At 41.0% G+C, this 24855-nt stretch overlaps 1 protein-coding gene across 1 annotated transcript in view; it reads left to right on the forward strand.

The window, feature by feature from the left end:
* The first annotated feature begins 3840 nt into the window (after nt 1–3840).
* Nucleotides 3841–24855, forward strand: part of LOC309795868 (A disintegrin and metallopeptidase domain 3-like) — an 86833-nt gene continuing 65818 nt past the window's right edge. Inside the window, 4 exon segments of the mRNA XM_082608681.1 lie at nt 3841–3914; nt 4460–4542; nt 8193–8248; nt 14571–14649. Coding sequence (XP_082464807.1) covers nt 3857–3914; nt 4460–4542; nt 8193–8248; nt 14571–14649 — 276 coding nt within the window. The 5' untranslated portion in view covers nt 3841–3856.

Genomic DNA, 24855 nt, shown 5'->3' on the forward strand with positions numbered 1-24855 from the left:
TTGCCTAATATGGAGTCGGGGAGGAGGGCTGTCCGGTATAGATTAGGAGAGCCCATGGCAACAGTTGCTATGGGGGCTCCGTTAATTCGTTAATTCCGGGATTTTTGTCCTGTGTCCTTGATGTAGGGTGTCCTTGATGTAGGGCCCCACAGTATCCTTCCCTTCCTTTATTCTACTGTTTGAGAGTAAAAATGTAGACTTTGCCTTCCACATTCTGCATATCACATAATGGTACCACCATATACCATTATTTGAGGCAGACATGTGTTTCAACAACAAAATATACCTGTACCTTCTTGGTAAAAATGAAATGTAAAAAATATGTTCTTTGCATTATGGCTAAGCATTCTTTAAATTACCTCACAATATACTTATGAGCGAGGTATGGTTCTATTATACCCATTTTACAGTTAAGGAAACTGAAGCACTATTTTGGCACCGAGCTAGTGTGTGATGGAGACTTGGAAGCATCACCTCCCTCAACACCTTGCAGCTTTTTCATAAGTATTACAGTATTACACATACTAATCCATTTTTCAGCGCCCAGTTATCCTTTGTTAAACTTTCTAATTAATTCTGAGAATTTGTATGTAAAATTGTAGCAGGGAAGAACAAATCTGACTCTGTATTAGGTCTGTTTCCTGCTTTAGTCTTGGTGCTCTGTTGCCTGTGCTTAGTTATGCTGGCTCTGTGCCTTTTGTAAAAGAATGTTGCCTGTAGCCTGAAATATACAGGAGAGCCTATTTTCAAGGCTCTGACCTTTAAGAGTCTATTCATAGAGAGAGAAAAAGTTGCAGAACAGAGAATAATATTTGTTTTGTTGGAGGTTTACAGGAGCATGTGACCTGACCTACGTGGACAGCTGCAAAGAGGTTTGTAACAACCAACCTCGCCCCTCCTTCATCTTGCCTTTAAAAGTGCTTTGCTGAAACCCTTCGGGAAGTTCAGGGTTTTTCTGGGCAGGAGCCACCTGTCTCCCTACATGGCTCTGCAATAAACTTTTCTCTGCTCCAAACTCCTACGTTTTGGTTTGTTTGGCCTCACTGTGCATTGGGCACAGGAACTTGTGTTCAGTAACAAAATGTCTCAAGCTTTCAATCTAAATAACAATACAATCTGCAAAAAAACTAGCTGGTATATATATTACCTTTCAAATCTTATTGAGTTTATATTTATTTTTAAATTATGTTACAAAATATAGTCAATCATCATTATTCAATTATTCCATACCAGCAAATTTGCCTATTTGCTCAGATTTATTTGTAAGCCCCGAAATCAATATTTGTAGCTCTTTTTGGATCATTTGAGTTTACGAAATGGCCAAAAATTCATTTGTAACAAGGCTCACACTCCCAGCTGAGATTGAACAGCTGATACTCTGGCTTCTTATTGCAGCTCTGCTGCAGAGACGACCAGAAGATGGAGTTGGCACTGTATTGAAGAAGCTTGGGTTCTGAGGCCAGTTGCAGGGTGTTTGAATCTCAGCTATGGTACCTATTGCTGACATGGCCCCAGGCAAGTCACTTTTCACTTCTCCTTTGTAAATTAGGGAAAATAGAATCTTCCAGGATGAGAAGTTTTCAGGATTTAAGATCACAATCTCTATGAGATACATACGTATTTCCCCTTGAAATGTTGATTCAGCAACAGCTAATTCAGCGTTTGGGGCTTTATAGAACATAGTTATCACAAGAATTGAATGTATTAGTATGATCTCACTAATATAAGAATAAATATTAAAACTACATTTTTTTTAGAGATAAAAGGTCCAGTATACTTTTTGTGAAATAGAAACTTGGTCAGTTATTTTTTTTCCCTGAGTCTGTAATTTAAAAATATGTGTGTGTGTATGTATGTTTATGTATGTTACAATATTTATGTATTGCTTGTGACATAATGAAAAAAATTAAATATTAAAACATTTGCTCTTATTCAGACAAAATGGCTATTTAACAAAATAAACACAAAAATAACTTTACAAATGATATGTATGAATTGATTTCGGCCATGTAGTCCAGAAAGAATAAAAAACCCATAAAACACAAAGAATGATTTCTTAATGACAGGAGTTTCTGAGACCTTTGTCCCAGTCTTCTGTGGCACTGTAATTTGTATAAGCGATGTTTCAGAATCTACAGTGAGCAAAACAGGTGTGAGCGTTCCCCAGCGCACGGCAGCATCCTTATCCTTCTCTTATTTGTCCTCTCCTATCACATCACACGTGGATCTTCCAAGCCCCAGCGCGCGCGCGCGCGCGCACACACACACACACACACACACACACACACACACAATCATACTGCGCAGGGTTCCAGGAAGAGGCTCCTCTAGAAGCGGGAGTGTTACTACCCCACCACCGTCCAGAGACCCTTGGGGCTGGCTGACCTCAGCCCTGGGTAGGTGAAGAAGGGCTGCTCCCAGGACCCCATCCAGGTTCCCTCCTCCCTCCACCTCCCTGGAAGACAGGCGCCCCCTCCTGCGGTGCAGGGTCCGGGAGTGAGGGACAACTAACCCAGTCCTGCTCGGAGCCCTCCGACCAGCGGGCCCGCCAGGACCCTGAAACTGGGCGGGCTCGGACCCGACGGCGGGCTCTCCCCAGCCTGGCCTGGGCTTCTGCAGCAAGGAGGGCGACGCCCCCCGCGCCAAGGAACCCTGCAACGAAGGGCCACCCTCCTATCCAGCAGGGTCCCCACTTACGATGGCCCGCGGAGGTCAGCCGGCCCAGCCCTGAGAGGAGCAGCAAGAGAGACAGCATTGTGTGGCTGGCCGGCCTCGCCACCGCGATGGCGATTGACTGGAAACGGTGCAACGAGCGCGCGGGGCCCTGCGATCTAGGTCCCGTCGGGGAGGGGCGGGAGCGGAGGGGCGGGGAGGGAGGGCAGAGAGGGCGGAGGGGTGGGGCTGGGAGGGAGGGCAGAGCATAGGGGCGGGGCGGGGCGGGAGCGGAGGGGCGGGGCGGAGTGGGGCGGGACTGGGGCGGGGAAGGATTGGAGCTGTCTGACCGGGCTGGAGGGCTATGTACTGTTCTATGTATAGTATGATGTCATTTGCAAAGTTATGTATTCAGTTCAAATTCTAGGGATCCAGACTTTTACTTCCAACAATCTGTTGAATACCTGATAGTCCACAAATGCCTGAAATTCAACATATCTTCAACCAAACTTATTATCTCCCAACTCCTGTACAAATCTACTTCTTGTAAATGTGTTGCCACTATAATTTCAGTTGCCTAGTCATTAACAATTTCAGTAACCTTCATACAAAGTAGTCAACAAACCTGTCTTTTCTATATCTATTATAAGGGTAAACACAAATCTATAAAATAAAACATTAATTTTCTCAGGTACCAGAAATGAAAAAGGACTCTTCTCTCTCTCTCTCTCTCTCTCTCTCTCTCTCTCTCTCTCTCTCTCTCACACACACACACACACAGGCACAGGCACACAGACACTCCCTTTTCTTAGACAACTTCCTTTAAAAACATGTAATTGTTAATCCTTTCTCTGTCTCTTGAAGGTGTAAATCTTTTTGAAAATTAAGTGCGACTCTTGCCAGCTTTACATTCCAGGGATGTTTTTCTTAAGGACTTTGTAGTCATCTGTTGCAATCATAAGCATTATGGAAAACAACTCTCTGTATCCCTGGCACCTTGGGATTTAGTCTCCAGCCCGGCCCCTCAGCTCCCTCCCAGCCTCTCTGCTCCAGGTTTCCAGTCCCGCCCGCCCCGCCCCGCCCCTCTGCTCTGCCCTCCCTCCCAGCCCCACCGCTCCGCTCCCGCCCCTCCCCGACGGGACCTAGAGCGCAGGGCCTCGCGCGCTCGCTGCACCGTTTCCAGTCAACGCCGGCCAGCCACGCAATGCTGTCTCTCTTGCTGCTCCTCTCAGGGCTGGGCCGGCTGACCTCCGCAGGCCATCGTAAGTGAGTACCCTGCTGGATAGGAGGGTGGCCCGTCGTCGCAGGGTCCCTTGGTGCGGGAGGCGTCGCCCTCCTTGCTGCAGAAGCCCAGGCCAGGCTGGGGAGAGTCCTGCGTCGGGTCCGAGCCCGCCCAGTTTCAGGGTCCTGGCGGGCCCGCTGGTCGGAGGGCTCCGAGCAGGACTGGGTTAGTTGTCCCTCACTCCCGGACCCTGCACCGCAGGAGGGGGCGCCTGTCTTCCAGGGAGGTGGAGGGAGGAGGGAACCTGGATGGGGTCCTGGGAGCAGCCCTTCTTCACCTACCCAGGGCTGAGGTCAGCCAGCCCCGAGGGTCTCTGGACGGTGGTGGGGTAGTAACACTCCCGCTTCTAGAGGAGCCTCTTCCTGGAACCCTGCGCAGGATGATTGTGTGCGTGCGTGCGTGCGTGCGTGCGCGCGCGCGCTGGGGCTTGGAAGATCCACGAGTGATGTGATAGGAGAGGACAAGAGAAGGGTAAGGATGCAGCTGTGCGCTGGGGAAGGCTCACACCTGGTTTCCTTACTGCAGACACTGAAACATCACTTCTACAAATTACAGTGCCACAGAAGACTGGGACAAACACCAATGACGGCGGTGTTTCAGAAACGCATGTAAGTAAGGAATCACTTAAAACATATGAGTATTTTAGTTTTACTGGACTGCAAGACCCAAATCAATTCATGCATACCCCTTCATGAAATTTTGTGTCCTAATGACAGTGTTCAAGAGACGTTTTGGTTTTGTCTGAGGGAGAGCAAGTGCTTTGTTTTCATTTCCCAAGTAATATATGAACGTTACGAAACAATTTAAAAACACAGAGAAAAGAAATGCCCCGAATTCCTATCCCACAAAATGGCGTCTACAGTTTACTGTAGACTGTTTTCTAGAAAAGATGTACGTTTAAAAATACTTTCTGGGCTTCCCTGGTGGCGCAGTGGTTGGGAGTCCGCCTGCCGATGCAGGGGACGCGGGTTCGTGCCCCGGTCCGGGAGGATCCCGCGTGCTGCGGAGCGGCTGGGCCCGTGAGCCGTGGCCGCTGAGCCTGCGCCTCCGGAGCCTGTGCTCCGCAACGGGAGAGGCCACAGCAGTGAGAGGCCCGCGTACCGCAAAAAAAAAAAAAACTTTCTAAAAAATAAATTAAAAAAATACTTTCTACATTTAAAATACCTTCTATGTAAGTGAGGCCATACTAATATTTAGCTTGTAGCATTATTTTAAAATGACAGTATATAAAGCGTATCTTCATGCCTGTATTTACATACATAGGCATATATAAAGCTTTGTAAAAAGTAAAAGTAATGTTATTTCTGATCTGCTTAGAATAGTAAAGCGTGTACATTATGTACATTATAAAATTAAATCTAGACAGTACAGAGACGTTAAGAAAGTGAATGGCTGCCTCACTTTCTAAAGGCAGTAAGTTTGAAGGAAATGAAGTTTTAGAGACATACACACATGCACATATACTTTTAATGATCATTTATGAGATTTGTAATTGGTTTTTTCATTTATGTGTAGAGTTAGGATTTATTTTTATGATAATAAATCCAGCCCTGTCACTGTTTTTCCTAACTTCATGATAACTTATGTGTAACATCATATAGTATTTCAAATTTTATATATGCAGATAGTTTCATAAACCTTCCTGAATAGTCAATAGGATCAACAGGCAAGCCAGTATAAAAAATTTTGATAAGCATTGCAAAATGTCTACCGGAAAAGTTGCATTATATTTGACTCCCATTAACAGAAATAGTGACGCCTATCTTCCTGAGGCCTCTCCAGATCTCTTCAGTCTTCTCATCTTTGCTCTTGTGTACATCCTAGTGAATGCTTCACTTTTAACAGGTATTTTTTGGTTAAACCTTAACAAGAGATGTCTTTCTGTATATTGACTATTTGAATCATTTTGTTAGTTGTCAGTTTCTTTCTGGTTTTGACTTCTTTTTTAATACGAATTAGTAGCTTTGGATAGGACACTTTGTTTTCAAGAAGGAAGAAGTGTTGATGTAAACACACACAGGGATGGGAGAGGAATCCATCGATTAGAACCTCAGTGGCAAGATCGGAGAGGAATGTCCTCAAATGCCAGCTGAAAAACTGTACTAGACACTGGGGCAGGTTTTATAGAGTGGTCTACTTCTGACTGGCTCACTTTGTGGTACCAAGAACCACCAGCGATTATGTATTTATAAAAGCTATCACACCCCCAAAATGAATATCTGGAGACGCTGAAATGTTTAGGAGAGTATAACATACACTGGGAAGATGCTACCAAAAGAAAACATGAGGATCCATGATGATAGCAGGAAAAAGACAGTATTTGGTACACACACACACACACACACACCGACATTATGAGATAAGCATCGTTACATAATAATAATAAAATATTCAGTTCCCAGGGAACACATAAAAATTCTAAATTTGTATGAATTTAATAAAATGTCCTCAGCATATATAAAATGAAAACTGATAGCACGACAGGGAGACATTTTCAAATCCATTTCCATAGAGAGATCTTACAATGTTTTTCTCAATTTTATGATTGACCATAAAATTCTTCATAAAGAGAAAGAAAATTTGAACAACAGAAGTAAACATTTTATTGATGGATAAAGTGAACCCAATGAAGTTTGTGTATTGTTTTCCCCTTTCTGTTCTATGTTAAGACTTGCTAGAGTCTAGGGATATCACACGTGAGGCTTTTAGTTAGTTAATGATAAAACCTCTGGTGCAGCAAGACAAAGCGAATTCAGGCAAATATCAGGAATCCAGGAAGCATCCGCAATGAGCTAGCTCTCCGTGAACCCAGCCTCCGTGCTCCCGGAACACGCCGAGTCTCTGGCTTGAAATCACAAGATTTATGGAAGTTTGGCTTTGGGAGAGCTCCTTGCAAAGCTTTCAGTGACTTTTGAAGTAGCCAAGCCAGTCTTGTCAAACTAGTTAGGGAAACACAACAGAAGCTAACCTTGGCCAAGGGAGTTTTGAACCCTACGCAGTGCATTATAAATCTCACTGCCCTCATCAGCCAAGAGTCAGAAACACCCAGACTTGTGGGTATCCCCAGAAATAGATAAGAGCTTTTCTAATCAAGCTGCGCTTAATGCTCTAACTGCATTGTAAATAATGCTTCTCAAGACTAGTTCTCATACTTTTCAAGAATATATAGCGCCATTCAACAGAATTGACCACAGCAAGGAAAATAAATAAATATATGGAATGCAAATACGAATAGTACAGAACTCATCATCTGGCAACAATACAATTAGGTTAAAACTTAACAGAAGGGCTGAAAAATGTATTTAGACATTTAAAAATATACTTCTACGTAATTCACGGGTTGAAGGAGAAATCATAAATCACAATGGATATTAAATACTAAACAATGAATGAGAATGAAGAAATTACAAAGAAAAATTTGAATCCGCTCTGAAGATGGTATAGGAGCATAATTTATAACCACAAATAATTAAACAAGTGACAAAAAATGGTCAGCAACTTAAAATTAGAAAAATAATTATAACCTTAAAATTCTTAAAGATGCTACTTAAATTAAGAAGTAGAATTAATGAAAGACAAAAGTAAGCTGAAGTAGCCCGGATTCACAATGTCAAAAGTTGATTTCTGAGAAGACTATAAAACAGAACTTTTGGTGAGATAGACTAAGGAAAACGAAAAGGAGAAGGAAACGATGTACTGTTAGAAATGAGACATACACAAATGTCGATCGGCCAATTGGATATGAATTGCTAATACCATTCTTTAGGAATTGCCTTTTAACTTTCTTAATGGTGTCTTAGGTGAACATCAGATTTTAGTTTAATTTTAGTTTACTCTTAAAAGGGGACTTGCTTTGTATTGTTTAATTTTCCATTTATTTGCTCTAGAAATTGCAAAGTAGAAAAAGATAGTAAAATTCAAGTTCCTTCAAAGGTTACTCAGCATTTCTAAATGTAACCATTTGAAGTTAAAAATTTGATTATGATAGTTAAATGCTAATGACTAATGCTCTTACTTTTGAAATAGATTTAGACTCCTAGATTTTAAGTAAGTTTGATTATGATTAATTCTGTCACACATTCCAAGATTGAAGAAAGATAACTGTAACTATAATTATATATATATATAATTTTGATACACTCACGATACAATCCATGCTTATATGAAAGAGTACATATATTTTTAAAAATTAGGGCTTCTGACTTTTAAGGATTTGAAATATCTAATAATTACATTCTCTCTGACTACTTTGCTGTAGGTCACCTATGCCATCAAAATTGACAGGAAAACATACACTCTTCACCTTGAAAAACAGTAAGTGGCCATGCTTCTTTTCATACATTTGTTTTTAGTTTCTTACATTTTTACAATGACTACCTTAAATTGAGCCTAAATTTAGAGCCTAAATATTCAAGAGCATAAATGTTATATTTATTTAATATGTTAAGTCTTCTTGGTGATTCATGTCAGACTAGAATTTCGAGTCTTTATCTTTAGATTTTTAAATCTAATATTCAAACCCAACTGTAATAAGTATTAAAGTATATCAGACACATGAAAATCATTTTATGTAACTCCTTAAAGTATAATTACAATTGCAACTATCAAGGGAATAAGTTTATCTGTCCATGATTAATTTTATTTGTTTCATGTCATTTTACATAATTATATGATTTTTAAGCATTTTATTTGAGATTACACTCTAGTTTTGTCTCATTTTGCTATAGGATATATTTTTAATCTCTTCAGTTTTCTACTTCCTCTCTGTGAGGAAACCAGTATCAATATCCTGTGTGTATCACTCCATGATTTTCTATTTTAAATTTCATCTTTACCTGAAATAAAACATATAGAAACCTACCAAAAAAGGGTTTTGTTTTGTTTTGTTTTGTTTTTTGCACAAATGGAAATAGTATTCTGCAAGTGTCAGGTCTTATTTAATAATGGCACTTATTTTCTTGCTCTATGTATAAATTTTTACTCATTTTTAATGGATGAGATCCCATAGTATGTAATATTGATGGGTAATGAAGTTATTTCCAGGGATTGTCACTATAGAGTCCGACAATAAACATCTTTATCTGTGTATTCTTATGCAATAGAGATTTTGTTTCATAGTCTTGATATCAATAAATGGGCTTCTGGATCAAGCAGAATGAGTGCTGATAATAGTAGTAATAGTAATAATAATAAATAATAATGAAAGCAACAAAAGCAACTGACATTTATTGAGCACGTACCATATTCCAGGTGTATTTCTAAGCAATTTTCAGGTAGTAACTGATTAATTTTCACAACCGCCTGTAAGGTAGGCCTTTCTTATTACTCACATTTTATAGCATGTAGAGATTTTGAGAGATCTTGCCAGTTACTTTCTAAAAACTGTAGCAGTTTAGATTTCCAAAAGCATGCGTGATGTACTAAAATATTGTATCTCATCTTAATGTCAGGTTGTATTTCCCTAAATGATTTCTCTAAATAGTTATTGGCTAGTTCATTTTCCTGTATGGGGCTTGCCTATTCGCGTAGTTTTCTCATTATTATTTCTTATCATTTTAATATACTTTATTTTTTTAGAACAGTTTTAGGTTCCCAACAAAAGTGAGTGGAAGGAGCAGAGGTTTCCCGTATATCCTCACACCCCACATGTGCATAGCTTCCTCCGTTATCAACATTCCCTACCAGAGTGATGTATTTGCTGTAACTGATGATCCTGCATTGACACATCATTCATTATCAACCAAAGTCTGTAGTTTATATTAGCATGCTATTTTTTATATTGTTTTTCTCCATGAATGAATAAAAATAAAAAGAAAATTCTGAGATTAGTATAAACAATTAAGTTCTTACCATGAATGATGCACCTATAAGCATTTTTCCTACATATTAAAAAAAAGGGTACATGGCCATAATAATGAAATCTATTATTCCCATACCCAGACCTCTTCAATCGTCTCACTCCCCAGTGCCGGTTACCATTATGATATTGACACATATTCTTCTTCCATATTTTTAGGGTCTTTCATCCATATGTCTAAGGATCAATAAAAATCATGTTTTGATGCGTCCTTCAAATAGACATGAATGGCAAAAGAGTGTATAGTCCATTATACAATTTGTTATGGGGTATCAGAAGGGTAGGTAAGGGTGGACCTTAACATGGTGAATCACAAAAGTGACCCCAATTCTTTACCTTTCCCTGTATCTTCACTCTTTGCTGTATAACTTTGAGGTTCTCTCATCAAGAGGTGGAGTGTATACAGCTCAACAACTACCTCACACTCATTCTTCATTGGTGTGAAGAGCCCAAGGTTAGAAGGGCTCTGTGCTTGGATTCATGCTCTTCTGATGCTATCCTGAGATTCTTAATACTTTTGAATGAGAGGCCCTGCATTTTCATTTTACTTTGGGGGCCCGGCAAATTACTAGCCCAGTTTGGGGCTATGTCACTTACTTTGGCCAGAGAGATGTTGGCTGCCTTGATTCCAACACAGGCTTGAAAAAGCTGTCACGCTTTTCTGCTTTCCATCTGGTTTGTCTGTCATCCCCATGAGAATATGCTTGGGCTTAGCTTGCTGGACGATTAAAGACATGTGGATCACAGCCAAGGTGCTCTATTTATCCCTACAGCAGCCAACATTCAGCTGAGTCCTGTACCACTGAGCAAGCCTGGCCACAGTTAGCAGAGCTGCCATGGCTACCCACACATGACCCAAAAGTGTGAGCAATAGGTACCTATTAGTGTTCATTGTGCAACATTTTGCATAATATTATTTGTTGAGATTCATTCATAATGATGTGTGCAAAACAGGTTTGTTTTTTAAAATGCATATGTAGCCGTAAAATGAATATATTCCATTAATTATTTATCCTCCCATGTTTACAACAAGAACAGCTCTATCATGGACATCCTTGACCATGACTTCCTGGGCCCCAGTGAAATTGAGGGATTATAAATAAGAAATTTCTCAAGTGCTATATAATGCCAGTTTTTTTCCTCAAAAGCCTTATAACCAATTTTTACTCATGCCAATAGCTTAAAAGTATTTCTGTTCTCTACATTCTCGACAAAATGAATATCTTCACACACTTATTTTTGTTAATTAGTGGATGACAAATGCTGTTTTATTGTTGTTTTAATATGCACTTCACTGGTTATTAATAACACTTAGTATCTTTTCCAGTGTTAACTGACCGTTCTCATTGACTTGCTTTTCCTGAGATTTTGGTGGGTTTTTTTTTTTTTGCAGGGGGTGGGGTGGTCGTTATTTTTTATTCGTTTTGAGTTATTTATTTTCAATCTATGGCTTTATCTTTCTGTTTTTCTGGTTTTTGTTCCATGATCTATCGTGGGAAGTTTTGTTTTCTGTAGATATTAACACTTTATCTCCTCTATATGTTGCAATTATGCCACCTACACTATTGATTGTCTTCTTCCTTTGTTTTTGGGATTTATTGCTATAAAAATGAAATTTTCATATAATCATTATATTCATATTTTCTATCCTAGGTTCTCAGATTCCTCTCTTGTGTCTGTTAGAGGTGATAGCATCACATTCGTATAGTATTTCTTAAAATTCTTTTTCCACTTAAGATGTAAATTCACTGCTTTCAGTTTTTTTAACAACAGTATTGCATTTTCCAACTTTCTTCAAAGCTTCTTTTTACTTTTTTCTTTTTATTGCAGCTTTATGCTGACTCAGGTATCATTTAGTTAGAATAACTTCAGATGATTTTCTTCAGATGGAATCTGCAGGTGGCATGCTTCCCGAATCAGTGCATGTCTGCAGATGTCTTTCTTGTTCTCATAACTGAATGACATTTGGCAATGTGTAGAATTTGTGAATCATATTTCTTTTCTATAAATTTTTGCAATTTGATATAGTCTGTGTGAAGTGAGTTTTCCAGTATGTTTTCTGTGTGTGGGTGAGTGTGAGTTTGTGTGTGTGTGTGTATTACATTAATACTCCCTAATATATCCCAAGTCCCTAAATTTTTCATGTTAATTTTCAGTACCTACACATTTTTTTTTCCTCTGTGGGAAATCAGTGCTTTCATCCTGGGTCTTATTTGTCTGTGCTTCATATCAGAGTTTTTTCTACAACTATGATCAAATCTTTATTTTTGACATGCATTTTACCAGAATTTGTTTTCTGTTGGCTAGGCCTATAATTCTGTTCACAGTAAGCAAATTCTCTTTGATACATTTATTGAGTTATTTAATATTAACTGTCATGTGTTTTAGTTTCAGAGTATCCTTTTTTTCTCTTGGAATGATCTCCTTGGAATGCTTATTAATTTCTCTTGAAATTAAGATTATTTTGTTCATCAATGCTACTTCATTCGGAACTAACTTTTAAGTTTTGCATGCTTTTTATTGTTCATTTTCCTTTCATTGGACATTGTTTTTCTTTCAGTGCTCATTTGTATTTTTGTTAGGTCACTGATTAAGGCAGACTGTTTTGTTGTTTCATACAGAAGCCAAAAGTATGCCTTTGAAAAAGGGCCCAGGATGAATAAACTCGCAAAAACATTTTTATCCTTTTAATAATGCTTGTCAAATATCTGTTAAGGTTTTTAATCTCTAATTTCTTTTTCCTGGGAACTACTTCTGGATTCCCACTTCCACCACCTCCATTTAAATGCTTACAGTTATTAAAAGGTGGCTCTGCCCTTGTTTCAGAATTCACGTTCTAGATGCTTGCACCTAAACCAACCCAGTCCATGCAAAGTTTTTCCTTGAATACATGTGGAATATAAACTGACAGATACCAGTTTTTCTCCGGGAACCTCTCTGGTTTTGTTATTTGAATTGAAGAAAAGGAAAAGTTTTCAAGAAGGAGAGGAAATAGATTCTTACAGGATATTGAATATAGTTCCCTGTGCTATACAGTAGGTCCTTGTTGTTTATCTGTTTTATATACAGTATTGTGTATCTGTTTAGTCCAAACTCCTAATTTATCCGTCTCCCCCCTTTCCCCTTTGGTAACCATAAGTTTGTTTTCTGTGTCTGTGAGTCTATTTCTGTTTTGTAAAGGAGATCATTTGTATCATTTTTTTTAGATTCTACATATAAGTGATATCATAGGATATTTGTCTGTCCAACTTACTTTTCTTAGTATGATAAAAGAATCTGAAAAAGAATATATATATATGTATGTGTGTGTGCATATATATATATATATATATATATATATATATATATATGGCTGAATCACTTTGCTGTACACCTGAAACTAACACAACATTGCAAATCAACTATACTTCACTAAAAATTTTTTAAAAAGAATGAGAGGACATGAAGGAGATAAGAAAAGCAGCAGTAAAAAAAAAAGTAGTGGTGAAAAAAGTACTCTGTTAACGCTCTAGTTTCTCTTCCATTCTGGCCTTCAAACCTTCTTGATGTTTGGAATCCATGAGAAATCCCAGTGTCACTGTTATGGACTAGGGTCCTTGGATTCTTTAATCAATAGAAATTGATAAGTGGCCAGAGAAGGAATTCAGGCAAGGCTTTGTTGAGGCTCGTGCTGCAGCAGGAGGGAGCGAAAACAAGTGACAGGTTCCCTGGCTCACTCTCCGAGGAAGGTGGGCTGGATCCTTAAATGGGGTGAAGGTCGGGGCGGATTGGTGGTCTGCCCACTTGCCTGGTGGTTCTGTGTGCAGGGATCATGCGCAGTAAGTACTCTGCTTTTGCTCCTGGCACCTCCGGAGTGGCAGTCGGTTTGTGGCCTTTGTGTGTCTTATTGTTCATAATTACCCAGACTGCACATGCAGGCAGTTAGTTTTAGTCCCTTAGAGTCCCTCTGTCTTTTGTTGCTCAAGGAGACGTGTGACCAGACCAAGCGCTCCAGTAAAGGGTCCCGGGTCCCAGCCTGTCTCATCCCTACAGTAAATAATGATGTTAGATTGTTCCATGATAATCACCATCCCCCTTGTAAGAAGATTTTAGTTCCATACCCTGTTTATGTCACGTTTTTCTATAGAAATGACCTATGAAATTTGAGCAAAAGACTAGAATCCCGCCTCTAAACAAAGGCTTTAAGATCTATCGTGTGCTTCTACAATTTTTCTCCTGCTACGAGAAAACCATGTTCCGTAGAGGGACCATGCCGTTTCCTAGGGTCCAGAATGAAGGCAATGTGGAGCTGAATGTGCAGTAACCTTGTGAAGAATATTCATTGTAATTTTAAGGCACTGGGAATTTGGAGGATGCTTTGTAGCACAGCATAACTTCACAGAAACAAGCTAATGAAATAAGCATGTATTTTTTTGTTTGTTTTTTATCAATCCATGGCTATTTATTAGCAAATTTTAACTAAGAGATTTATGCCATGAGATGTATTGATGGTTGAATCTGTAAAAGAAAACTTTATTGAGGGAATCTGGAAGTCCTGGATTTTACTAGACAGCAATCTGTGTCATTCCAGTGGTATCCGGTCATCTTGGTTCTTGCTTTCTCTTATATACATAATGCGCTATCAGAAAGAAAGCTAGATAACGGAGAGATGAGCCCATTTAATTTTTGCGTATTTGAGCTTATAAAATGAAATGTAGATTTGTTTAATTTCATGACTCTGGAAGTTACTTTTACTAATACTATTATTACAACAAAGTATTATTATTTTGCTTGAATTAGGTCATTTTTAGACTCTCATTTCCTGGTATATTCATACAACAAGTCAGGGATATTGCATCCAGATTCTTCATTTGTAAAGGTAAGTTTTACTTTATGTTGTGTAGATTTTTATTATTATGTGGTGAAGGTGCCATTGGTGGGAAGAAGAAGAATGCTTTATACTCGGCTGAATTACTGGGCAAACAGATTGATCACAAACCCAAACGTAATGTGGCAATTGCTCTGAAAGCATATAGAATAGAATGACTACCTTTAAAATTTGGAACTCAGGAATCACTTACCTGAAAAGGTCATTTACACTCTCTGGAAGTTGGAGTAGGAGTTTGAGAGGGGAAAAAAGTGGGGAAAGGAACTAAGAAGCCACTGAACACAGGGAGAAGTTTGGTTGGAGGTACCATAGGACCTGAGCAGTGGAGGGAACAGTGGAAACCACTTTACAGAAAGAGCACAGGAAAGTGAAGTTGCAAAAGCAATTTGGGTACAGAATCTGAATAGGTTTACATGAAAAACACAGGAATTTGAATTCTATCCCAAAATGCAGGTAGGGGTCAAGAAATGCTTAAAAGTATGTGAGAAAGTTGGCTTTAGTCTAAGATACGTATTTTGCCAGAATAGATGATGGGGAGAGGCAAATGCTAGTGATTGGTCAGATTCTGTTGCTGTGTTGCAATTGAGAGAGAATGAAAGTTAAAACATGGTAACTCGTACAACATTTGTCTTTCTCACCATCTACAAGTCGAAAGCAGGACAAAATCCATGAGACACTTGTTTTCAGACATTTGACAGTTAAAAAAAAACAATCAGGAAATCTCTCTCTGACAGAAGGAAAGCATGGAAGGCGAATCTCACACTGAACTTGGCCCTCTGACTGGGAATAACGTCTTCACTATAGCACAAGAGTGCAAGCAAACAGGACTCTTTAAGAATTTGGATTTTAAGAGTTTGGGCTGCTGAAGCAGCTGGAACTTGCAGGACCCAGGACCAGAGATCAAAAGGGACTATGTGTTGATGTACATTTTTTCAGAGAAGGGGAGATGTCCTTTGTTCCCTGACTGAGGATTAGACAGCATGTGTGGTGGGTAAGACTCTACTGAAGGGTCGAGAGTGAAATGGAGATAATACCAACCGCCGGAACAGTGTTGGGAGACGTTGGATTTTCGGCGTAGGCAGTGTAGAGTGACCTTGCTAAAACCCCAGACGTTCAGCTGAGACAGAAAGGCTGAGCGTCTGAAGGAAGGATCAAGCTCTAGAGTAAGAGTCTTTGTCAACCCCATTCCCCACCTCAAAACCTAAAACACAGCACGGAGACGATTGTGGATGGTTACCATTAAATTAATTGCCTTCTGACACAAACTGTGATGCTCTGTAAAGGGTTAAGCCATAGCCGAGGAAGGAAAGAACGCGATAAGTTCAGAAATCAATGAGAGGGAAAAAGGAGAAAGAATGGAAACATTAAAGCTCTGAATTTAGTTGTTTCAAAGGACTAATAAAATTCATAACCCCCAGTAAGACTTATCTAGATCAGAAACAAATTCCACCAATATTAGGGGTGAAAGGAGATATTGCTAGTCATACAGAAGATAAAATGATATCTTGGAGAATTATGACAGCTTTATGCCAATAAATTTGATGATTTAGATGAAATGGACAGCTTCCTTGAAAAGTACAACTTATCAAGATTGAGAGAATAGAAAATCTCAATCCCTTGAAATCTATTTTTAAAAGTTGAATTCCTGGGCCTCCCTGGTGGCGCAGTGGTTGGGGGTCCGCCTGCCGATGCGGGGGATACGGGTTCGTGCCCCGGTCTGGGAGGATCCCATGTGCCGCGGAGCGGCTGGGCCCGTGAGCCATGGCCGCTGGGCCTGCGCGTCCGGAGCCTGTGCTCCGCAACGGGAGGGTCCACAACAGTGAGAGGCCCGCATACCGCAAAAAGAAAAAAAAAAAAAAAAAAAAAAAAAAAGTTGAATTCCTGGGGCCTCCCTGGTGGCGCAGTGGTTGAGAGTCCGCCTGCCGATGCAGGGGATACGGGTTTGTGCCCCGGTCCGGGAGGATCCCACATGCCACGGAGCGGCTGGGCCCGTGAGCCATGGCCGCTGGGCCTGCGCGTCCGGAGCCTGTGCTCCGCAACGGGAGAGGCCACAACAGTGAGAGGCCCGCGTACCGCAAAAAAAAAAAAAAAAAAAAAAAAAAAAAAAGAAGTTGAATTCCTCAGCAACCACTTTCCACAAAGAAACACCAGGTTGAGTTATTCTCATACTTCACCAACTGAGAGATAGTTTGGCTCTTCTGATCTTTAAGTGATTGAAAAGAATGCTTCTGTGAACGTTCATGTACAATTGTTGTGTAGGTGTGCAGTTTTATTTCTTTGGGATACAATACCCGGGAATATCATTGCCAGATCATATGGTGAGTGTATATTCATTTTTGACAGAAATTACCAATCTTTTCTCCAGAGTGGCTGTACCATTTTAACTTTCTGCTGGCTGTGAATGAGAGAGAAAAGAGTATCTGCATTCTTGTCATTTTGTTTGCTATTTAAATTTTACAGTTTTATTTTAGCCATTGTGATAGATGTGTATTTTATCTCATGTAATTTTGACTGGCATTTCTCTGATGACTAGTGATGTTGATTATAGTTTTGTGAGCTTGTTTGTCACTTTTTGTGAAATATCTGTTAATGTCTTTTGCCCATTTTCTCGTTGGACTTTTCTCGTTGGTTGGTTTTTCACTACTGACCTTTGAGGAGTTTGTATATTCTAATTATAGGTCCTTTCCCAGCTATGCGGTTTGCAGATGTTTGCTCCCAGTCTGTAATTTGTCCTTTCATCCTCATCATAAGGTCTCTGATCGAGCAGAATTTCTCCATTTTGATGAGAGTTAATTTATCAACTTTTCCTTTATGAATGGTAATTTGGCTCTCAAACCTAAGAAATCTATGTTGCCCTAGAGTTCCTGAAGATTCTGTGTGTTTTTCTTTTCTAAAAGTGTTTAGTTTTATTTACATTTAATGGAGTGTTCACCTGAGGTGATTTTGTATGAAGTGTGAGATTTGGATCAAGGTTCACTCACTTGACCAGGGATGTGGAATTGTTCCAACACTATTTCTAGAAAGGGTTGTTCTTCTGCATTGAGTTGCTTTTGCACCTTTGTCAAAAAGTCGGGGGCGGGGTCATATTGATGCGGATATTTTCCTGGGTTCTTTATTCTGTGCGGTTCTTCCATGTGACTCTCCTTCTGCCAGTATCCTGCTGTCTTCTTCAGTTTGCCTGCATATTCAGCATTTATGTTGACTAGAGTGATTCCTCCCGCTTTATTCTTGTTCAAGATTTTTACACTATTCTAGATTTTTGTATGTTGATTTTGTACTCTGTAGCATTACTTAATTTACTAATTTTTCCTTTTTAACCTGTGTTGTAATTGCTTACAATTAATTGGGATGAATCCCACTTGGTTTTGGTTTACAATTTTTAAATTGATTGTTGGCTTCTATTTGCCAATGTGTTATTGAGAATTTTTGCATATATGCTCATGAGAGATATTGGTTTGTAGTTCTTTTCTTTCAATGTCATCGGATGTTTTGTTGTTAGAATAATACTGGCCCCACAGAATGAGTTAGAAGTGTTTCCTCTGTTTCCATATTTTGAAAGAGTGTGTAGAGAATTGGTACACTTTGTTCCTTAAGTGTTTGGCAGAATTCAAAAATGAACCCAATCAGGGCCTGCTGCTTTCTGATTTGGAAGGTTATCAGTTTTATTCAACTTCTTTAATAGACACAGACATATTGAGATTGCCTGTTTCCTCTTCTGTGAGATTTGGCAGATGGTGTGTTCCAAGCAGTTGGATTATTTCATCTAGGATTTCAGATTTGTGGGCACAGAGTTGTTCATCACATTCCTTTATTGTCCTTTTAATGGGCATGCGATGTATACTTAAAACACTTCTTTTCTACTGGTGTTGGTAATTAGTATCCTCTCTCTTCACTTAACATGCTGAGCGAGAGGTTTATCAATTTTATTGATCTTATCAAAGAACCAACTTGGTTTTCATTGATTTTCTCTATCGATTTCCTGAGTTTTCAGTGTCATTGATTTCTACTTCAATTCTTATAATTCCTCTTCTGCTGCTTGCCTTGGATTTAATTTGCTCTTCTCTTTTTAGTTTCCCAAGGGGGAAACTTAAATTACTGATTTTAGATCTTCGTTCTTTTGTCATGTATGTGTTCAGTTCTATAAATTTCCCTCTAAGCACGACTTTTATTGTATCCTACAACATTTTGCAAATTTGTGTTTTCTTTTGCATGGAGTTAAAAATATTGTAAAATTTATTTTGAGATTTCTTTTCTGACCCATGTGTTCCTCAGAAGCATGTTTTTTAACCTTCATGTATTTTGGGATCTTCCAGCTGTCCTCCTGTTATTGATTTCTAGCTTAATTCTGTCATGGTCTGAGAACAGACATTGTATGATTTATTCTTTTAAGTTTGTTAAGTTTTGTTTTATGGCTCACAATGTCAATCCTGTTGAATGTTGCATATAAACTTGAGAAAATGTGTCTTCTGCTGTTGTTGGATGATGTAGTCTATAGACATCAATTACATCCAGTTAATTGATGTTGCTGAGCTGAACTGTGCCCACTGTCAAATAACACTATGCCATGTTTCGGGTAGTGTGAGTCCCTTATAATAAACTGTCATCCCAGTTCCTCCCTCACATTCCTTGTATCATTGCTGTCCTTCATTTCACTTGTACATAAGCAGATATATAATATTTATACAGACTATGTGTTATATATTTAATATACACGATAGGTACATAAGCATATGCAAATACATTGTTGCTATGATTTGAAGAAACTGTTCTATCAGTCAAGACTGTGAACAATAAACATTGTTATTATCACTATTCCTTCTTCATTGGTCTGCCTCCTGCATGTAGATCCAAGTTTCTGACCTGTATCATTTTCCTTCTCTGGATAGAAATGTTTCAAATCATTTCTTACAAACAAATCTACTGGCAACAGATTTCCTCAGTTGTTGTTTGTCTCACAAAGTCTTTATATCTTTTTCACTTTTGTTTCTAATCGTTGCCTGATTCATCTTTAGTTCTTCTAGGTCCTTGTTAACTGTTTCTTGCATTTTGTCTATTCTATTTCCAAGATTTTGGATCATCTTTACTATCATTATTCTGAATTCTTTTTCAGGTAGACTGCCTATTTCCTCTTCATTTGTTAGGTCTGGTGGGTTTTTATCTTGCTCCTTCTCCTGCTCTGTGTTTTTCTGTCTTCTCATTTTGCTTATTTTACTGTGTTTGGGGTCTCCTTTTTGCAGGCTGCAGGTTCGTAGTTCCCGTTGTTTTTGGTGTCTGTCCCCAGTGGCTAAGGTTGGTTCAGTGGGTTGTGTAGGCTTCCTGGTGGAGGGGACTAGTGCCTGTGTTCTGGTGGATGAGGCTGGATCTTGTCTTTCTGGTGGGCAGGTCCACGTCTGGTGGTGTGTTTTGGGGTGTCTGTGGACTTTTTATGATTTTAGGCAGCTTCTCTGCTAATGGGTGGGGTTGTGTTCCTGTCTTGCTAGTTGTTTGGCATAGGGTGTCCAGCACTGTAGCTTGCTGGTCGTTGAGTGAAGCTGGGTGCTGGTGTTGAGATGGAGATCTCTGGAAGATTTTCGCCGTTTGATATTATGTGGAGCTCGGAGGTCTCTTGTGGACCAGTGTCCTGAAGTTGGCTCTCCCACCTCAGAGGCACAGCACTGACTCCTGGCTGCAGCACCAAGAATCTTTCATCCACACGGCTCCTCAATTTGGGATGATTCGTTGTCTATTCAGGTATTCCACAGATGCAGGGTACATCTAGTTGATTGTGGAGCTTTAATCTGCTGCTTCTGAGGCTGCTGGGAGAGGTTTCCCTTTCTCTTCTTTGTTCGCACAGCTCCAGGGCTTCAGCTTTGGATTTGGCCCCGCCTCAGCGTGTAGGTCGCCAGAACGCGACTGCTCTTCGCTCAGACAGGACGGGGTTAAAGGAGCAGCCTCTTCGGGGACTCTGGCTCACTCAGGCCGTGGGGAAGGGAGGGGCATGGAGGCGGGGCAAGCCTGCGGCGGCAGAGGGCGGCGTGACGTTGCACCAGCCCGAGGCGCGCCGTGCGCTCTCCCGGGAAGCCGCCCCTGGATCCCGGGACCCCGGCAGTGACGGGCTGCACAGGCTCCCCGGAAGGGGGGCGTGGACAGTGACCTGCGCTCACACACAGGCCTCTTGGCGGCGGCAGCAGCAGCCCCAGCGTCCCACGCCCAGTCTCTGGCGTCCGCGCTTTCAGCCGCGACTCGCGCCCGTCTCTGGAGCTCCTTTAAGCAGCGCTCTTAATCCCCTCTCCTCGTGCACCAGGAAAAAGAGGGAAGAAAAAGTTTCTTGCCTCTTCGGCAGGTCGACTTTTTCCCGGACTCCCTCCCTGCTAGCCGTGGTGCACTAACCCCCTGCAGGCTGTGTTCACGCTGCCAACCCCAGTCCTCTCCCTGCGCTCCGACTGAAGCCCGAGCCTCAGCTCCCAGCCCCGGCCGCCCCAGCGGCCGAGCAGACAAGCCTCTCGTGCTGGTGAGTGCCGGTCGGCACCGGTCCTCTGTGCGGGAATCTCTCCGCTTTGCCCTCCGCACCCCTGTTGCTGTGCTCTCCTCGGCTACTCCGAAGCTCCCCCCCTCCGCCACCCGCAGTCTCCGCCCGCGAAGGGGCTTCTAGTGTGTGGAAACCTTTCCTCCTTCACGGCTCCCTCCTACTGGTGCAGGTCCCGTCCCTATCCTTTTGTCTCTGTTTATTCTTTTTTCTTTTGCCCTACCCAGGTATGTGGGGAGTTTCTTGCCTTTTGGGAGGTCTGGGGTCTTATGCCAGCGTTCAGTAGGTGTTCTGTAGGAGTTGTTCCACGTGTAGCTGTATTTCTGGTGTATCTGTGGGGAGGAAGGTGATCTCCGCGTCTTACTCTTCCGCCATCTTCCCCGGAACTAGCTTCACTTTTGAACGATAATTTTGTAGGACAAAGAATTGCAGGTTGGTGATATTTTTCTCTCAACATTTTAAATATTTCATTACACTCCCTTCCTGTTTGGGTGGTTTCTGAGGAGAAATCTGATGTATGTCTTATCTTTGTTCTTGTATAGGCAATTTTTCCCCTCTGTGGCTTCTTTCAGGATTCTTTCCTGTATCTTGGGTTTCTGTACTTCTTAAATGATATGCCAAGGTATAGTATTTTTAACTTGGAGTTTTTCCTTTGTTTTCCTTTGTTTGTTTATCTTACATGCATGCTGTTTCACGTTCTCTGAGCTTTCTGCATCTGTGGTTTAGTGTGTGATATTCATTTGGGAGAAATTCACAGTTATTGTTGTCCCAAATATTTCTTATATTCCTTTCTCTCTTTCTGCTTCTTTTGGAGTTCCCGTTACCTTTATGTCATGCCTTTGTGGTCCCCCCATATTCCTTGTATATTCTCATCTTTTGTGGTGGTTTGTCTTGGTTTCTTTGCTTCCAGGTTTCGAAATGTCTATTGATATATCCCCACGTTGGGAGATTTTTTTCTCAGCCATGTCATCTACTGGTGAGCCCACCAAGGTCATTCTTCATTTCCACAACAGTTTTTTTCTTAAATCTCTAGCATTTTTTTTTTTCTGCCGTAGGATTTCTAGCTCTCTGACTGCATTGTTCATCTCTTCTTGCACGATGTCTGCTTTATCCATTGATCCCTTAGCATTGTAATCACACAGTTGTTTTAAATTCCCGGGCGCATCATACCGGCACCGCTGCCACGTCTGGTTCTAAGGCTTACCCTCTTTCTTGAAATCACGGTTTTTTGTTTTAACGTTTTGGTATTCTTGTAATGTTTTTCTTGATAGTTGAACATAATGCACCATGGAAAAGGAACTGCTGTAAATATGCCTTTAGTAGTGTGGTGGTGAGTGAGGTGTGGGGTGAGAGAAAGTGTTTTATAGTCCTATGATTAAGTCTCAGTTTTTTAGTGAGCCTATGCATCAGGGCTGTGAACAACACAAGTGTTTCTTGGTGGTTTATTTTTGTTTTTGTTTTCCGCAAGTGCGACAGGATGGCTAGAGTGGGCTGGATTTGGGTATTTCCTTTCCTGAGGTCAGTTAGGCTCTGATAGTACCCCAGCCAGTTCCTCTCTATCTAGGTGGTTTCCCCTGAAGGCAGACCCTGTAAAGAAGAACAGAGTGCACTGATGTATTTCAAATTGAGTCCTTTCCCCCTCCCCTTGCTGGAGGCATGAGGACTTTTTCTCTGTTATTAGCTGTGACATCTTGGTGGAACTCTTGAAGGTAAATCTCACAGTATTTGGGGGGTCCATTCATGGGCTCCCTGGAGTTTTTATTTCTCAGAATTGTCCGCGCCGATCTTGCAGCCTTTCATCAATCACAGTCAGGTTTTCCTGCCCTGGCACTGGTTCCAGCAGCACTTTGCACTACTGATTCTCTGCTCCAGTGAGCTGTGCCTCCCCATGTGCCCCCTCTGCCTCTCTGATCCCGGGGGCCGCGCTTTGCACTGTGTCCTCCCTTCTTTTACACATCCAGGAAGAGCTGTTGAGTTTTAAGTCTGTCTTGCTGTCTCTTGTTGTCAGGATGGAATGGCAACGTCCAACCTTCTGACATGGAGAACCAGAAACCAGAAGTCTCTTTTTCATTTCTGTAGTTTTGCAGTGTATAAGATATTTAGTCGACTTTTTTTTTTCCCTCTCTCAACACTTCGAATATATCATCTCAATCTCTTCTGGCTTGCAAGGCTTCTGCTAAAAAATCCACTGAAAGTCTTAAGGGTGTTTCATTACACATAAGTCACTCTTCTTCTGTTGCTCTCAAAATTCCCTCTCTACTTTTGACTTTTGACATTTCGATTGCAATATATCTCAGTGTGGATGTCTTTAGGCTCATTTTATTTGGTGATTTTTGATCTTCTTGGCATGGATGTCAATTTCCTTCTGTAAGTTTGGAAAGTTTTCAGCCAATATGTATTGAAAGTGCTTCCTGTTTTTTTAACTGAAATACAGTCGACATATAACAGTGTATAGGTTTAAGATGTACAATGTGTTGATTTGCTCCATTTACATATTACAATATGATTACTGTCATCGCGTTAGCTAACATCTCTACCGCTTCACATAATCATTCTTTCCTGCTCCCTCTTTTCCTTCTGGGACTCCCATACTTTGTGTATTGTTCCTTCTGTTTGTGTTCCATAGGTCCCGTAAGATTTTGTCACTTTTTCACTGTCTTCTTTCTTCTCCTTTGAACCGTCTTTGAGTTAGTTGAGTTAAGTCTTTCTCCTGCTTGATCTAATCTGCTGTTGAACCCTTCTGGTGAATTTTTTCAGTTCAGTTATTATTTGACAGTTCCACGATTTCTGTTTGGTACTTTTAATACTTTGTATCTCTTTTTTGAATTTCTCACTTGGTTCATCCTTTGTTCTCCCAACTTCATTGAGCATCTTTATGGGAGTTATTTTAAATTTTTCATTAGGCAGATTATTTCATGTCATTTCACTAGTGTCAGTTTCGGTCTGTGTCTTGTTCCTTTGCTCAAAATATCTTTTCCTTATTCCTCATTTCACTCGACACTCTGTTTTGGTGTCTGCTCATTAGACAAAGCAGTCACATCACCCAGTCTTCATGACTGGCCATGTGCAGAAGGAAACACCCACAGAACAGCCTGGCCAGTGATTTGCAGTGTCTTGGGGGTCCTCTACCAGCAGTTTCTCTCTCCAGGTAGAAGCAAGCCGCTGTGGTTTTTTCTGCTCTGTTTCTGCTGGGCAGGAGGGACGATCATTGTTGTCTGTCATCCCAAGCTGCCGCCTCTGTTCTCCCTCCGACAGCTAGACTGTGGGTGAGCCATCAGTGCTCCAGGATTGGTGAGACAAGTGCTGGCTCTTGGGGCAGTACCGGTGATGTGGGAGCACTGCCTTCAGTCGATCCACCATTACCTCCCCAGGGGAAGCAGAGAGGTGGGATTTTTCATCCCCTCACTCTGTGCTGAGTGTGGGCAAGCTGGGGAGGGAATCAAGCCACCACTTCCACTGTGGTTTGGGTGGCTAGACTTCCCTGAACCAATCAGAGCCCTGGGTCTGGTGACACTGTTCCTTGGGTGTTTGTTCCCCTCGGAAACACTGGGGCACTGGGTGCTTGAACAACACCCTCTCCTCCCCTGGGTGAATCTGGGAGCTATAGGGTCTCTTTGTGATCTTATGGCAGTACTCTGGGGTAGAGTCTCTGGAGAAAGGGGACCCCAAATCTCCCTCCTGGCTTTGGTGCA

This window comes from Mesoplodon mirus (assembly GCF_964341445.2).
Source record: "Mesoplodon mirus genome assembly, chromosome: 20".
Classification (NCBI taxonomy): domain Eukaryota; kingdom Metazoa; phylum Chordata; class Mammalia; order Artiodactyla; family Ziphiidae; genus Mesoplodon; species Mesoplodon mirus.